We start from the raw sequence: 16,422 nt of genomic DNA on the forward strand, positions 1-16,422 counted from the left end.
AATCTGACCTATCCGCGAACGTAACACTACCACGTGTTTCTGTTTTCAGCATACAATATCGTGTTGAAAAGTTCTGTTGTCTAATGTGCCTCCTGTCGAGTGCGCATCGTACAGCCTACATCAACGTCGGGCCGCCTACTTTGCATATTTCCATGTTAATGTAGGCTGCAGACTTGCTTAGTTTTTCCTAGGTTAACGTGAAGACATAGATATGTAATGAGTCAAATTGTTGGCGTGTAGGTCGTTTGGAGAAGGCCTTGTGTCGAGCTCTTCGTATCGCTCTTGATAACCAAATCGCGTGGAGCATGCCGCTAGTCTTCACCTCGGCAACTGTACGTCAACATCGTCACGCGCATTCTCCATCACTCTTCTGGGACCTCTCGACACGATGATTCCAAGCGCTGAAGCTACCAGCCTCATTCCCATGGTGCGCAGGTAGTACAGTATGTAAGCACCGATGGAGGTGCTACGTGGGTGGCTGTGGCGTTAGCGCCAGTGCCATCGATCTGGGCATCTGCAGGGTTCGCGACCAACAATCACCAAGACGCGCTTGGACGGCGCACCTCTCACAGCTTCTTCAGTCGCCATGTCCTAGAACCCGATTAGAGTATACGGTCTACGACCTCCCCGATGGCTAACGATGATCCGCAAACCCCGGCTGAGCGCCGCTTCCTGCGGCCCAGCGTAAGTCGCGTCTTCAGAGACCATATAGGCGATGCGCTGACCATATCCTATAGCTACGCAGCGCGACTATGGTGCAGCCCAAGACCGGCGAGCGCATCAAGAGATCCTTCACCCTACGAAGATCCCAACACCGACCGACCGAATCCTCCGAATTCCTCCTTGCGCCCGGCCAATACGATGCTGAGAGACACCGGGAGATGGGAAGAGTCGAGTTTGCAAAGGTGGTGCTTACGAACAAATGTCGACAAGGCTACGCCTACGCGACGAGTCCTATTGGAATAGGCATAATGAAGTGCTCATTAGCCTATGTCCTCGGATCGCTGGCGACGTTCGTACCAGCAATTGCAGGATTACTGGGCAAGAACGATGGAAAACACATAGTCGCGACTATCACTGTGTACTTTCACCCAGCTCGCTCGGCCGGTAGCATGCTGGAGGCTGTCATTTTGGCTTTCGCCGCCTTTCTATACGCCGCTTTCGTATCCTTCTCCAGCATGGCCGTGTCCGCTTACTTTGGAAACCACGATCTACTAGTCCTTGGGCATGTGATAGTGCTCATTGTATTCTGTGGAGGAGGCTTAGGGCTTGTTGGATGGACAAAACAGAAGCTTGGGAATCCGTTGGTCAACGTCGCTTGCTCACTGACTTCACTCGCCCTCATCACAATTCTGACCAAGGAGGGAGCTGTTCAGGCAGCCAAATTCTCCTACGTCAAAGTCTGGCAGGTCCTGAAGATGATCATCATGGGCTGTTCCGCCTCAGCACTTGTATCACTCCTCGTACAACCAAAGTCCGCGCGTAACGAATTCCGCGATACGTTCATCCAGTCTACCGATGCCATGGCAGAGATGCTCAACAATATCACCCTTAGCTTCCTTTCCGGTGCCGAATCAGACCTCAAGAGCGAATCATATGTCGAAGCATCCAAAAAGAGCCAGTCAACATACAAAACACTTGTAAAGAACCTGGGAGAAGCCAAGTTTGAGCATTACGCATTGGGTACCGAGGAAGAGTACAGGATTCACGCAAAATTGGTCAAATGTCTAGAAAAGCTCATGCAGAGCTGTGGTGGGCTGCGAAGCGCTGCCGAAACCCAATTTACGCTGTTGGCGCAATCCGAGGCCGCGCCCAGCGCCAGCGGAACGTCGCAGCAATCCATACCCGCTAATGGAACGGTGAACTCGTCGATATTCTCGGACCATACAATGTCCTTCAGTCCTCCGCAAATGTCTCCTAGTCTCAGCCATACAGAGAGGCGAACCAGCATTCTTGCGTCTATCGATGAGTTGCCGGAAAGTTCCCAAGCATCTGCATATCCCTCAGCAGCTGGATCCGACGACGAGTCCACTCCGACCAAGAAGAAGTCTGACCAAGTTGCGACCCTTCTGAAGTCAGATCTTACGCCTGCTGACATGTTCTCGGTGTTCATTGCTAGCTTGGGGCCACCAATGGTACGTCTAAGAGTCGCGGTCTGCGAATTGAGCTAACAACAGTAGAAATCTTTAGCATACACACTACGCGAGGTCCTTTCTGAACTGCCTTTTGGACCTGGGCCCGAGTACAACATGGCTATCAACGAGCACTTTCGCCACAGTCTAGTCGATGCCAAGGCGCTCTTCTCAGATGCACGTCGGGAAGCCCTCTCAGCTGTCTACAAGAACAAGATACCAACGAGGACTAGCTCTGCAGCGATTGCAGCAGACTTCGAGGAGGTTGCCGCAAGCTGTGGATACTTTAGTTCGTCGCTCCTAGACTTCGCTGAAGACATGGTGTCGTTCCTTGACATTCTCGAAGAGCTGAAAGCTAATGTCACTCGCTACCCGCGGCAAAGAACCTACAGCTGGCTGAAATTCTGGCAGCGCAGGCGCAGGAAGGATAAGGCGGGAGACAGCCCTGAGGAGGCCTATCTTATTGATGAGACAGAGGCCCACACACCGGGAGGTTCGCGTGAGATCCACAACCCCATCTACCGGAAGTCGACTCGTGGAGACCCTTACAAGCCAGAGAACGAGCAGCCACTTTCGTACCGCATCTGGACATCATTGGCCGTCTTTAGAAGAGACGATCTCAAATACGCCGTCAAGGTTGGCATTGGCGCAGTCCTCTACGCCATGTGGTCCTTCATCCAGTCGACTCGAGGATTCTACGGTCACTGGCGTGGCGAGTGGGGCTTGTTGTCATACATGTTGGTGTGCTCGATGACCATCGGTGCCTCCAATACTACTGGTTTCCAACGTTTTGCTGGTACCTGTCTCGGAGCTATACTGGCAATCGCCGCATGGATCGCCGCTGACGAGCATGCCTTCGTCTTGGGTTTCTTCGGCTGGATCATCTCCCTGTTCTGCTTCTACATCATCGTTGGAAAGGGCAAGGGGCCTATGGGTCGCTTCATCCTGCTGACCTACAATCTCTCTGCACTTTACGCATACTCGCTCTCCGTCAAGGACGATGACGACGATGACGATGAGGGTGGTATCTCACCCGAGATCTGGGAGATTGTACTCCACCGTGTGGTTGCGGTGATGGTTGGATGCATATGGGGTATCATAGTGACGAGAGTCATCTGGCCTATCTCTGCGCGACGCAAAGTCAAGAAGGGCACGTCTCTATTATGGTTAAAGATGGGGTTGATCTGGAAACGTGGGCCTCTGAAGACCCTACTCGACGCCAACGAACGCACAAGCCGGACGTACACGTACATGTCCGAACGCGAAGAACTAGAACTTCGTCGGTATCTGTCTCATCTGGACACGCTGCGAGCATCAGCTGCCGCAGAGTTCGAGCTCAAGGGCCCGTTCCCAGACAAGAGTTTCAAAGTCATTTTAGGCGCGACCAGCCGTATCTTGGATAGTTTCCATGCTATGAACGTCGTCATACTCAAAGATGTGAAGGCCTCAGAGGGCGAGAAAGAGGTCTTGAGGTATACCAAGAAAGAGTGGACGGACCTGAGTTGGCGCATCAGTCATCTCTTCTCTGGTGAGTCATACCTAACAAGCTTTCTTAAGAGCACCGGCTAACAGTACACAGTCATGGCCTCCTCAATGAAGTTGGCATACCCACTCAACGACGTCTTGCCTAATATCGAACACACGCGAGATCGTCTACTAGCAAAGGTCTTTGAGTTCCGACAGAGTGGACTGGGAAAGGTCATTGCCAATGATGAAGATTACGAATTGCTGTACGCGTACGCGTTGGTGACTGGGCAGCTCGCGCATGACCTCAACATCATTGGACAGGAGATTGAGAAGCTGTATGGTGTGCTGAGTGAGGAGGACTTGAAGTTACAGTAGATATGCAATGCACATAAACGCTGCTCCTCGCGATCGGTTTACGTTCTCTGTTTGAAACGGCATACGCTTCTTGACTTGTGTGATGGGTGTGGTGATTGCCACCCTTAGTCTCCGCGGTAATAACGCAGGTGCAGTAGCTCGCTTGTGATGATCCTAAATGAGTCACGATGATAGATGCGGCACACCTCGCAGCACGATGGCCTAGGTGTCGATGATCTTAATGCGTCATCCATCGTCGATGCCAATATCGCTACATGCGCGTTGTCGCGTGATGGACGTCTCAAGCTCACCAAGAAATGTCCGACGGTGAGCTGCAACCCCATCGGTCTAATGATAGAAATAAGCTTTGGGGCCATCTGTCGTTGACTCACATTGTGATTGTGCCTAATTTACGCATCTAGCGGTCGCGAAACATTGCCACACAGCTGATCTTGGTAACGTAGACTTTGGCTTTGAACTTCGCGGAAATGAGAGCGATGGTCCTTTCGTGTAGTGAGACGGAAATCTTACACGCGACAACTTGTACTTTCCATAATGCATTAACGGTAGCTTTTGTTTTGGAAGGTGCATTGAGTTGTTGTTGGTGTCTGGGGTCGGGGTCGTAAAACGACTAGTGGCCGGCACGTGACGAGCTTGGCGCTCTAAGCGATCACGCGCACCTGCCCAGGTCGGATCCTCAATATTCTGCGAACGTCTTGCCGCGACTCTCGATACTAACCTCCAGGACAACCAACCCGTCAAAATGTAAGGAATACCGATTGCATACCCTCAGCATTGCTTCGAAGAGCACTTCCGCACCCGCAACCACGTCGCCGACTCGCAGTGCTGCTCAGCAGGCGCCCGAGACGTGGCGAACCCCTCTTTTCACGATAGCACTTTCCATCGTCCACGACCGTACAATTGATCAAAATACTGACCGAGTGTGTTTCGCAGGGTCAACCTCCGCACTCAGAAGCGCCTCGCGGCCTCCGTGGTCGGTTGCGGAAAGCGCAAGATCTGGCTCGACCCCAACGAGACCAGCGAAATCGCCAACGCCAACTCCCGCCAGACCGTCCGCAAGCTCGTCCAGGATGGCCTCATCATCCGCAAGCCCGTCACCATGCACTCGCGTGCCCGCGCCCGGGAGCTGACCGCCGCTCGACGAATTGGCCGACACCGTGGTTTCGGTAAGAGGAAGGGTACCAAGGACGCTCGTATGCCAAGGTACGCAATCACGATGCCGCTCCCGCAATGGACTCGACAGAGATTCATTGTGGGGAGTGAAGGATGAAGGAGACTGTTTGCTGATGCGGATGTCTATAGCCAAATCGTCTGGATGCGCCGTCTCCGTGTCCTCCGCCGTCTCCTCGTCAAGTACCGTGCCGCCGGAAAGATCGACAAGCACCTCTACCACGAGCTCTACCACCTGTCCAAGGGTAACACCTTCAAGCACAAGCGTGCTCTCGTTGAACACGTACGTCCGCCATGACATCATGACTATGTCAAACCCCGCTCCATGCTCGGCTACTGACACGCATCGTAGATCCACAAGGCCAAGGCTGAGAAGGCCCGCGAGAGGGCTATCCAGGAAGAGATGGACGCCAAGCGCGCGAAGACCAAGGCGGCGAGGGAGAGGAGGCAGGAGCGTGTCCAGCAGAAGCGTCAAGCTCAGTTTGGCGACGATGCGGAGTAAACACGGGATATCATGATGAACACCTGGCGTGGGTCTTTTCAAGGTTAAAGGAGGGCGTCAATCTCCTTTTTATCTGGGCATATGCGGTCATGTTTCATGTTACGTCTGTGAAGGACTCTTCTCTCCATGCATACTCGACCGACAAGGCTGCCCTCACTCTGATCACCGATGCTATGAGTGTACCAAAAAGGATATGCGCATCGGAATTAGAAACCAGTAGTCAAACTTGGAGTTGGTCTGCTTTCATGCATTGTCTGTGGATATGATTGCGTGATGCTTGCTTGAATGGTTCTCATTCGCATTCCTGAAACTACCCCGGATTACCCAATTTCCATGACACGGACGCCATATACCCTGTTACCTGCTTAGGGTATCAAATAACCAAAGCGCCTTATCCAAACACCTCGTGCTGAGCCAACTATAGTCGCATGACTATGCGTTTAGATCTGGTGTCATTAGTACATGTTCTCATCCATCGCATGATGTTACTCACCAACTTGAGCGCGGCCCTATGCACGTTCCTCGTAAAGTTGAGCATAGCCTTCGCCTTGTTGTTCCCCCTCTGCAGCCGCCTGTAACCCTCCTGCACATGACTCGGCTGGACGGGCTCCCTCGCCTCCTCTGGGGGGTCAAACAGACCACGCTCTCTCTTCCTCTTGAGCCTATTCTGCTCACCGCCATGATTCTTCTTATAGAGATCTTCCGCATCTTTGACCTTGAGCGCCTCCTCCGTAAGCGTCTGCACAATCTCAAACGTCAAGAAACCGAGGATATCGATGATATCGTCGGAAGGTTTGGAATCAGTAATGAGGCCGAACCCAGCCCATTCTTTGAAACGCTTGCCTTTGCGGTATGTGAAGGATGCTTGGCGGCAGTCAGACCAGTGGACGTATTCTTCCCTCGTCATGTCTTTGGTACGTTCGTCTGCGTTCTTAAGGCGTTGCAGGGTAGCGTAATTCATTTCCTCTTCCTCCTCGTCTTCGACATCGTCTTTCTGCGGTGGAAACTCAGTGAAGAAGGAATGCACGTCCCAGACTAGATCAACTTTCGCGCGCTTGGCTTTCTTCGAGGCGTCGACGGGTGCGGCGCCGGGGCCTCCTGCTCCTACCACGCCGGCGGCTATGTCTGCGTCTCCGGCTCCGACGTCTGCGCCGCCGTCGCCGCCTTTGTCGTCTGAGTCTTTGACGGAGCGGCGCACGTCTTTCCATTGCAGGAAGTGCCGAAGGCGCGAGATTTTGGCGCGGTCGTGTCGGATTAGCATGAAGAGGTCGTCCGTGGATATGGATTTGCTGCCGCGGCGTGTGGCTAGGGCTGTGCATTCTCGTAGCATGTGCTGGACTTGGTCTTGGACGATTGATTCGATCAGCGTGGTTGTTTCGGGGGAGGGTTCGCCGGTTTCGCCGGAGACGAACATCATCTGTGGGATCGTTAGATTCAGGCCGACGTCGAAGTTAACGTCGAATGAGACCAGAGCTTCTGGAGATGCGGGCCGAGACATTGGGGGCGAAGAAAGCGCAGGGGAGGATGTAGAAGAGGCCATGGTGGTGGCCTCTTGCGACATGGTTTGGGGGAAGTGTGTGAGTCAAGGAAATGTGTGGGTGGCACAAGTGCTGGGGGCATCTTGTGGGTGAGCTTTTTTGGGAGCTCGCTTGGATCTTTGCAAGACGGGATGGAGTGGGTGATGGGATGATTGTAGGTGAAGTAGAGTTGGGGCCATGTTGGCTGTCCCCCTAGAACGTGACTGCGGATGAACAAGAACCATAACCCATATACGATGTATGAACGTTGGCGTGATGTGGGAATTAATTTCCGGAGTCTTCGAATGTATTCATCCAAATGTGAAATTGTGTTGATGCTTGGGTAGGCGCGCGTAACAGCGTCCTTCGTGTACAGGGAAGGATGTGAAGGCCGATGATGTTATAGGCAGCGTAGTTCAACCCAAAATTTCCAAAATCCATCTCTTTCTCGTTTGGAAAGTCAAAGAAAAATCATGAGAAGACCACAAGAAGAAGATGCAATTGACTAACCTGTTGGATCTCCGTCCGATACTTGGCCATCTTATCCTTGTCCGACATGGTGCCTTACTCGGTCGCCCAAAGGCTCCTATAATCATACAAAGCGCGTCGCCAACTTCTTACAGCTATACCAAACAGAAAGTCGAACACAAGAGACGTGGGGCGCGGCGAGGAATGTGAATGGAGTCCGGGGATGGGACGCGGTTTGCGGTCTACTAGCGCGATTTCAGGCGATGCCTGATGCGACAGCACGGGTTGGCCCGGGCACGCTCAGCCCTACCACATGCAAATCATCAGCCCCGCTCAACTTTTTGTCAATTTGGCGACCAACCCCACCACGACTTTCACCCCACGCGTCACAACTGCCCATCATGCTGTATCTCGTGGGTCTCGGCCTGGCGGACGAAAAGGACATCACTGTCAAGGGTCTGGACATTGTGAAGAAGGCGGACCGCGTCTACCTCGAGGCGTACACGGCGGTGCTGCTGGTGGAGAAGGATGTGCTTGTGAGTCGAAGATGCGATTGATGGGAGAGGCACTGGGAAACTAATTATCACGGCAGTAGGAAGCTTTCTATGGCCGCGAAGTCATCATAGCCGACCGCGAAATGGTCGAGTCGTCCAGCGACGATATCCTCAAAGATGCTGACAAAGTCGACGTCGCATTCCTCGTCGTAGGCGATCCATTCGGGTATGTTCCTCTACGAATACATACTACGCCTATCTAACACTCAACAGAGCGACCACACACACCGACCTCGTCCTCCGCGCCCGCGAACTCTCTATCCCCACCCGCTCCATCCCCAACGCCAGCATCCTGACCTCGATCGGCACGACCGGCCTGCAACTCTACAACTTCGGGCAAACAGTCTCGATGGTCTTCTTCCTTGACAACTGGAAGCCCGCCTCCTTCTACGACCGCATCAAGGAGAACGTCTCCATCGGCCTACACACGCTCGTCCTCCTCGACATCAAGGTCAAGGAGCAGAGTCTGGAGAACATGGCGCGCGGACGCAAGATCTACGAGCCGCCGCGGTACATGACTGTTGCGCAGTGCGCGCAGCAGATGCTGGAGATTGAGGAGGATGTCAAGCAGGAGGGCGCTTACACCAAGGAGAGTCTGGCTGTGGGTGTTGCGCGGGTTGGTGCGGAGGATGAGAAGATCGTTGCTGGGACATTGGCACAGCTGTGTGAGGCGGATCTGGGGAAGCCGCTGCACAGTCTGGTGCTGCTGGGTCGACGGACACACGATCTCGAGAGGGACTTCCTCGAGGAGTTCGCTGTGGATAAGGAGAAGTTCAGGGAGGTCTGGAAGAGGGACTATGAGGGCAAGCAATGAGCGGATCCTCAAGCTGTCGCATCTGTGGGCTGTTGACATGTAGCAGTATGCGGCTTCGCTTGATGCGGCTCTTGCTTTAGTGAATCACCAAAATCCAATGTCAACATCCCATGAAGACATAATGGACAGCTTTTTGAAGACGACTTGAGTGCCGACACTAGGCGCAGCCCCCCTTCCTAGCATAAATTTCCGTCCCTGACCTCGATTACATCTTCCAACAACTTCTGAACCAAAAATTTCCAAATCTGGTTTGACAAAATCCGATGACCTGTGTCCAAAAAACGAATTCCAACTTACCATGTCTGACGGAGAGTCAAAAATTCTCTTACTACACAAAACGCTGCTTCCTCAACATATTCCACGAAAATGTGCGAACAAGACCTGGATTCATCAATACGGTGTGGATCTTCCTCCCCTGCAGCTTTTCATCATCGTAAATGTTCGACGACTTCAAAAAAAACCAAGCGAAAATAGCTCATCAACAGCTTCATGTCTGCTCGTTGCGGCACGACTTCTCATTCACAAAAGCTCGCCTTACAAGTCTCCATGCGTAAAACTCGATGCTATTCCCATTCGTACAAAAAACTACCTTGCCTCCGTATATGAGCCTGTTTTCAAAAAAAGAATCGCCAGTCACTATGGTTTGCTCGAAGGATCCTTCCGCAGCCAAAACCATGGGCCAATTGGATCGTAGTTGATAGTCCATGGTTTGAGTTCATAAGGTATTGAGAATGAGCCTATGGACTCGAATTCTCATTGCTACGAACCGATGTCGCCCTCTGGGCTCAAGTATAAAAGGCTCGATTATTCCGCCGTCTTTCTTCAGTCATTATCTCACTCCTCACATCTCCGAAACAATGAAGGAAAAGGCTACATGGAGTGGCGTCCCGTCCCAATCTCCAAAAACAAAACAATTCCAGATCGGAAAGATGGCGCTGTGAGGCCAAAAACGTCAAAAAGATACCGGGGGCTTACATGGTTTTGGGTGTATACCTAGGACGTCAACATATTTTATATAAATATCTATCCTTTCCGCAGTTTGGTCTCTCCATACCTCGCCACATCCTTTTTGCAAACCAAACGCCATCAACAAGAAGATCATGTGCAGAATTTCGAAAAAGCAATGGGTTTGGATTATGTTTGATCTGCTTGTCTCAAAGAAAGCCCTTCACATGCTTTGACCAACAACGTCCAAAACTACTTATCACACTCCCCGCAACCCGTGATTCGCACACTCGCTCCTCATACCTAATTCTTTTAAATCAAGGATTGCATGAATTCATGACCTCCCGCGTCCACCTCTCACATAACATTACAACCAGCGCTCCTCCACTCACTCGGTATATCCCCCTCCTTAACCACAATATGCTTCGGTATCACTCGTACTACCGGTATCACGACAGGCTCGGTGCACTTCTGACCGCTATCTTTGGCTTTTTGGCATTGGTGGAAGTCTTCGTCTACGCAGGATATGTCTTTTTTGGGGCCAAGGCCGGACACTTCCCGATTCCAGATCAGGTAATGGGTTTGGAAGGATGTGCACATCTTTGGTGGTGATGAAATGTTGAAACAGGAAGACGGCGGTACGAGGCGGTTGTATGTGTGCAGCACTCGTGTATATGAATGGGTTTGTAGACGTATACGATGTGTTGACAGATCATCCCAATGGAAGTTGAGAGAACCATTGTGTATGATACTGAGACTGACAACGAAGCTGGTCATTACGTGCGTAGCCATAGTTGCCTCTACTCGATCCTGCATTCTGTCCATGTCTGCGCTGTTCGCTCGCGAATCCTGACCACATGTCGTATAAATGTGTTGTCTTCATCCCTTTCCGTTATTCCAGTTCTCCATGTATTCGACATGGCATCGTCTTGCATCTATATCCCATCTTCGAAGACCTTCTTCATCGTTACGATGCACCTTTCCAACTCCTGCTCTTGTAACGGGTGAAGGCCCAAGCAGAGCCTGAACCGATGCTCCGGAAATGGCTCGTGTGAAGGGAACATCTTGATACTTCGAGACCACTTCCAGTCTCCTTGTACGACTATTTTCGGGTCTACATGGGCGAGCGCCGTTGTTCTTAATAGTATGTTCCGCCACCACCCAACATCGCTAATCTTACTGATAAGAGTCCTATCTTTACGGGCATGAACCGCAAGTGCCACGATCTTGCGTATGATCCAACAGCTACAAGTGTGTATACTTCTCTTCTCCATAAGCGATGGCCAGATCATCCGGATGGTAAAGGCGTAATATTCTTCGCAGATACGAGCGATCAAACGCCAACTCTTGTCTGCAATGAACTGTCGTACAAGGAGGGGACGGTGTTCCCATACGGTGATCTCTCGGAGATAACTATGCAGGGCCATGGGAACTTTTTCGAGGAAGTTCAGTAGGTGAAGTGGACCGCATGGGAACACTATATCATTGCGACATATAACGATGTTTTTCGTCTCTTCCTTCAGTTGCCGGCAAACATGTTTAAGCTGGTTGACCTCCCTGGCGGTCTCGAGGCTGTTGTCGAGCTGTTTTGCATACCAATCTTGCTCGCGTTCCTTTTTGGAAGGTCTCTCTTCCATGACAGGGACCGCGTAGAAGCGGAATATTCCGGAGTTGCTGGATGGTTCTTCGCGACATACCACACCTCTCGGGTTCGTGAGAGTGTATTCGTAGACTATATTTCTGAGCTCAGCAGGGAGTTGGAAGAAATGGCAAGTGCCATCCGGGGAGGGTTGGCTTGGATCCATGATGTCTTTGCGGCGGTTCGGAGTGGCGGGGTTTTGATTGCGTTGGGTCGAGAAGTCGATCTTTAGGGACGTGGGGACATTGAGATAGTAGATAGTAGATGGTAGATGGTAGATAGTAGATAGTAGATGGTAGATAGTAGATGGTAGATAGTAGATGGTAGATAGTAGATAGTAGATGGTAGATAGTAGATGGTGCGATGTCTTTGGACGAGTGTACTGTATTTTTATATCGCCCTGCACATTACCAATATGGTTGAGTGGCCGTCCTTCGGTTGCCGTCTATTGGTACCTTACTGCGTTAGTGGATCCAGATAGGGATGAACCACCCACAACTTCTGCATTTTAAATGTTATCTGTCAGAGAATAGATCTTTGGGTCAGAAAATCTGCTCCTTTCCAACAACAGACAGTGGTGATCTTTCATTTATGTTCCCTTGCAATGCTGATTGCGGAACGAATGTAGCCATAAGTACATCGTACAAGACGTCGCCCGTCGAAATGCACCGGTGGTGTCCTGTTCAGGTGTGATGCCTAGATTTTGGGGGACGAAATAATAGTTGGAGAGTTCGGATAGTATTAGTAGGCTAGAATGTTGATCGCAGCGCTACTGCAGCTCTTCGCCTCATACTAAGCGACATCCATGGATAGAGGTTTAGAAGTGTCTCTCCACGAACATCTTTTGGACACTGCGTGATGTGACGTGCGAGATTGATGCAGTTAGTAGCTGCCTGGGCATTTGCCTGGGTGGAGGTAGAAGTTGCGAGGTCAAGCCCTTGAGAGGTAAGTGCGTCTGACGTCACACCACAGTCATTCATTGGCCGAGGCAACCACAAAGCATCACGATGATCTGTACAATCTGATCGGCCCGCTTCTATTCTTCCGCTTGCAGCAGTCTTTACAAAGATTCAACCATTCAGGACTAGCGCACTGACGATGTCCAAACCTACCGACGCCATAGTAGATTCCGGCTCGCCCGGTAAGCGGCTTCTTCAGGATGTCATCAATACGCCCTCCACTCGCACGCCTTTACCTTTGGATAGAAATAGCGGTACTGAATTATATCGACAACACAGTCGCAAGGAAGAGAACATGCAGAATCCAAAGATGAAGAGGGTCGCATCAAGACCGCAGACCTCCAGCTCAAGACGCTCGGCAAATGGCTACATGCCCATAGAAGACTATGGGCTGATTGGAAATATGAGAACATGCGCCATGGTCGCAACAGACGGAGGAATCGGTATGTAAATTCTGCGAACCGTATGTTACCCACATACTGACTTTGTACGCCTACTCCAGATTACATGTGTTGGCCCTACTTCGACTCCCCGTCTGTCTTCTGTCGCATTCTGGACAAGGAAAAGGGCGGGCACTTCAGCATAGGGCCCACCGGCGATGATACATGTACGACTAAACAGCAGTATCTACCTGCGAGCAATATTCTCCAAACACGCTACCTGAAGGAGGAGGGGGTCATGAACGTCGTGGACTTCTTTCCAAGACCGAATGACAAGAACTGGGACGAAAAGTATCATGCGAACGTACTCGCGAGCAACCATACAGGAAGCGTACCAGAACGTCCCGATCTGAAGAAGTGGCTAGTCAGGCGGGTAGAATGTATGCGGGGCAAAGTTGACGTGTGCGTCGAGGTCTTCCCTGCTTTCAACTACGCGCAGGACAAGCATACGACCGAGATTGTCGACATGGGCAAGACTGGCCAAGGACATTGCCTGCAACGTGTCACCTTCAAATCAAAAGACCTCTCCCTGGAGCTCAACGCAACGATCGATTGTGGGGATGAACCCGACGGCGTTTGCCCAAGAGTGGTTTTTGAGAAGTCACCGGAGCCACAAGACCTGGGCGACGGTGTCACGGCCGCTTTCACTTTGAACGAAGGTCAAGCCGTATCCTTCATACTGCGCGACGCGGAAGATCACAGCCCAGATGTAATTGAGACTGAACAGGTTCAAGAGCTACAGACCAACACCCAAATGTACTGGGCCAGGTGGATAGAGCAGAGCAAGTATAAAGGCCGATGGGAAGAGGTGGTTACGCGGAGTCTGCTGATTCTCAAGATGCTGACCTTCGAGCCAAGCGGAGCAATCGTTGCTGCACCGACTTTCTCTCTGCCCGAGGACTTTGGTGGATCGCGAAACTGGGACTACCGCTACTCCTGGGTGCGCGATGCGTCGTTCACCATCTACACCTTTCTCCGGATGGGTATTAGCCATGAAGCTGAAGCCTACATAAGCTACATCTTCCAACGTGTCAAAGAGGCCAAAGCGCGGCAAGGAGCTTTGCCAATCATGATGACCATCTGGGGCGGCACAGACATTCCAGAGCTCGAACTACCCCACTTGGAGGGATACAGGGCTAGCCAACCGGTGCGGATCGGCAATGGCGCGGCTTTCCATGTACAGCTTGACATTTACGGGGAGTTGATGGATGGCATCTACCTCGTGAATAGGTTCTCGCGTCCCATCTCATATGATCAGTGGCTCCTTGTCCGACATATCGCGGACTACGTATGTACTGTCTGGAAAGAGCCCGACATGTCGATCTGGGAAGTCCGCGGCAAGAAGCAGAACTTTGTGTACAGCAAGATGATGCTGTGGGTAGCCCTGGATCGGGCATTGCGCCTGGCAGACAAGAGGAGCTTCCCATGTCCGCATCGAGCCGAGTGGTACAGGGTCCGCGATGAGATCTACGAGGAAGTCATGGAGAAGGGCTACAACACCGACATGGAGTGCTTCATCCAGAGCTACGAGTCGAATGATATCCTGGATTCGGCGGTCTTGATTGCGCCTCTGGTCTTCTTCATATCTCCGACTGATCCGCGCTTCCTCAAGACTCTCGACCGCATACTCAAGGCTCCTGAGAAGGGCGGGCTGACGAGTACCGGTTTGGTGTACAGGTACAATCACGCCCTGAGCGACGATGGCGTGGGTGGGCAAGAAGGCGCTTTTAGCATGTGCACGTTTTGGCTCGTCGAGGCGTTGACAAGGGTAAGCGGTCTGCGTTGCAACACAAAGTTTTGCTTTTTACTGACATCACAGGCTGGCGCGTACAACGAGAAGTACCTGTTACAGGCGGTAACTATCTTCGAAAACATGCTAAGTTTCGGAAATCATTTGCACATCTTCTCGGAGGAGATTGCGCGCTCGGGGGAGCAGTTGGGCAACACACCACAGGCGTTCAGCCATCTGGCGGTGATCTCAGCGGCCTTCAACCTGGACAAGACGTTGACTTTGCGACGCAAGTAGAGTGGCATGGAGGGTGGTAGCGATAGATGGCAATGCAAACCAGACGCTGAAACGTGCATGCATGTTCTAGATGGGCGCGCTAATCTAACGCACAGGGACGATCAGCAGCTAGCACGTCATGGCTTGCATCGTTGCACAGCCGGAAATCGATCTAATGTCGCTAGCTGGAGGATGCCGTACTCTTGGAAGGAATGTGTGGCGCCGGCTACCAACCGCCCCTGGCGCACTGACTGGGCAATCTCCCAGGCTGAGCCGCGCAACTTTCAAGGCTTTCCTGCCCTTTGCACCTCTGGACCTGGACAACGCACCCCAACCCATCGCCAGCGGGCCATGACATAGCACCCCCATAATATCTTCCTTCACTCTCTATAATTCTACATTCGCTCTCTTCTCGGCCTCTTATTCGCGTCGTCCACGTACCTCACCCGTGCCGTCATCATCAACTGCCCACCTACGCGTCGCAATCCGCACTTCACTCTCACCACCGCCATCATGTCGCTCTCATCCACCTCCTCCTCTTCCTCCTCCTACAGCGTAACGAACCTTTCCGTTATTGATGAAAAGCTCGAGATGCCACCTCCGCCCACAGAACTCCTCGTCAGAGACTTCGGTTGGCCATCGGTTTCTCCGCGCTACCGCGGCGACCACACGCAAGAGAGTAACCCCGACTGGGAACACGACCCGCTTGATTGCGAAAAGGCCAAGGCAGAGGCCTTTGAGAAGATGGAGCGAAGCTACGCCCTCTACATGGCCAATCTTGAGAAGAAGCCGCCCGTGCAGAAGAAGAAGGCCACCTGGGCTCGCTTCCTACCTTGGGTGCGTGTCTAACGCACTCTATCGACTGCCCGTCGCCTACACAACAATGGCCAAACATGACCATTGAAGGCTTCGCGGAGAGGCGCGGTCGCTGCGACACAAACCTCGCAGCGCCTATTCACGACGTCGCCTCGAAAATTTGGATACGCACCTGCCCGCCACAAACAATTTTCAAAAGATACCCATTGTTACGAAAGAAAAAGAGATACAACATCGATACCACCGGATTGGAGACAGGGAGGAAGCAATGCCGGTGCACACCCCGGCCCACGCATGATTCGGAGGCAGCTCGGAGTCTAGATCCGGCCTGCCGAGCCATGAGTGACGGGGGAAGGTGCGGGGCTGTCTTCCACCTTGCGCCCTACACTGGAAGCAATCTTTGATACGCGTTTTCTTGTTCCCTTTGTTGCCCAAAAGCCTTGCGCTTCGCTCTACGATTTCGTTAGCATATACCCTTTTTTGTATACCCAGTTTAGATTTTTATTTGTTACGCCCGAGCGATATAATACTACTAATACATCAACGATCTTCCTTCACATTCTCGGTTCGTGGTGCATCTCGTCTCGGGGTTCGCATTGCGCCGCGGGGTTATTATCAC

The 16,422-nt window shown here is 52.0% G+C and overlaps 5 protein-coding genes across 5 annotated transcripts; 4 read left to right on the top strand and 1 right to left on the bottom strand.

Annotated features, from left to right (window-relative positions):
• Positions 1-630: 630 nt before the first annotated feature.
• On the top strand, positions 631-5,646 carry J4E83_007945 (uncharacterized protein; the record flags this gene model as incomplete). Its single annotated transcript, XM_049334843.1, has 8 exons — positions 631-684; positions 738-2,135; positions 2,181-3,660; positions 3,712-3,970; positions 4,699-4,821; positions 4,908-5,177; positions 5,277-5,427; positions 5,497-5,646. The coding sequence occupies 8 exons, from the start codon at positions 631-633 to the stop codon at positions 5,644-5,646; spliced, it is 3,885 nt and encodes a 1,294-aa protein (XP_049185994.1).
• Positions 5,647-6,086: 440 nt separating this feature from the next.
• J4E83_007946 (uncharacterized protein) lies at positions 6,087-7,207 on the bottom strand (the record flags this gene model as incomplete). The annotated part of the gene is made up of 2 exons (XM_049334844.1): positions 6,087-6,092; positions 6,140-7,207. 2 exons carry the CDS (start codon positions 7,205-7,207, stop codon positions 6,087-6,089), a joined length of 1,074 nt encoding a protein of 357 aa, XP_049185995.1.
• Positions 7,208-8,032: 825 nt separating this feature from the next.
• On the top strand, positions 8,033-8,999 carry DPH5 (diphthine synthase; the record flags this gene model as incomplete). Its single annotated transcript, XM_049334845.1, has 3 exons — positions 8,033-8,167; positions 8,227-8,351; positions 8,399-8,999. 3 exons carry the CDS (start codon positions 8,033-8,035, stop codon positions 8,997-8,999), a joined length of 861 nt encoding a protein of 286 aa, XP_049185996.1.
• A 3,961-nt stretch (positions 9,000-12,960) lies between these two features.
• J4E83_007948 (uncharacterized protein) lies at positions 12,961-15,008 on the top strand (the record flags this gene model as incomplete). The annotated part of the gene is made up of 3 exons (XM_049334846.1): positions 12,961-12,985; positions 13,045-14,750; positions 14,802-15,008. The coding sequence occupies 3 exons, from the start codon at positions 12,961-12,963 to the stop codon at positions 15,006-15,008; spliced, it is 1,938 nt and encodes a 645-aa protein (XP_049185997.1).
• Positions 15,009-15,500: 492 nt separating this feature from the next.
• Positions 15,501-16,145, top strand: J4E83_007949 (uncharacterized protein; the record flags this gene model as incomplete). Its single annotated transcript, XM_049334847.1, has 2 exons — positions 15,501-15,824; positions 16,125-16,145. 2 exons carry the CDS (start codon positions 15,501-15,503, stop codon positions 16,143-16,145), a joined length of 345 nt encoding a protein of 114 aa, XP_049185998.1.
• Positions 16,146-16,422: the final 277 nt, after the last annotated feature.

Source organism: Alternaria metachromatica (assembly GCF_023757995.1).
Source record: "Alternaria metachromatica strain BMP 0045 chromosome Unknown scaffold_21, whole genome shotgun sequence".
Lineage (NCBI taxonomy): Eukaryota > Fungi > Ascomycota > Dothideomycetes > Pleosporales > Pleosporaceae > Alternaria > Alternaria metachromatica.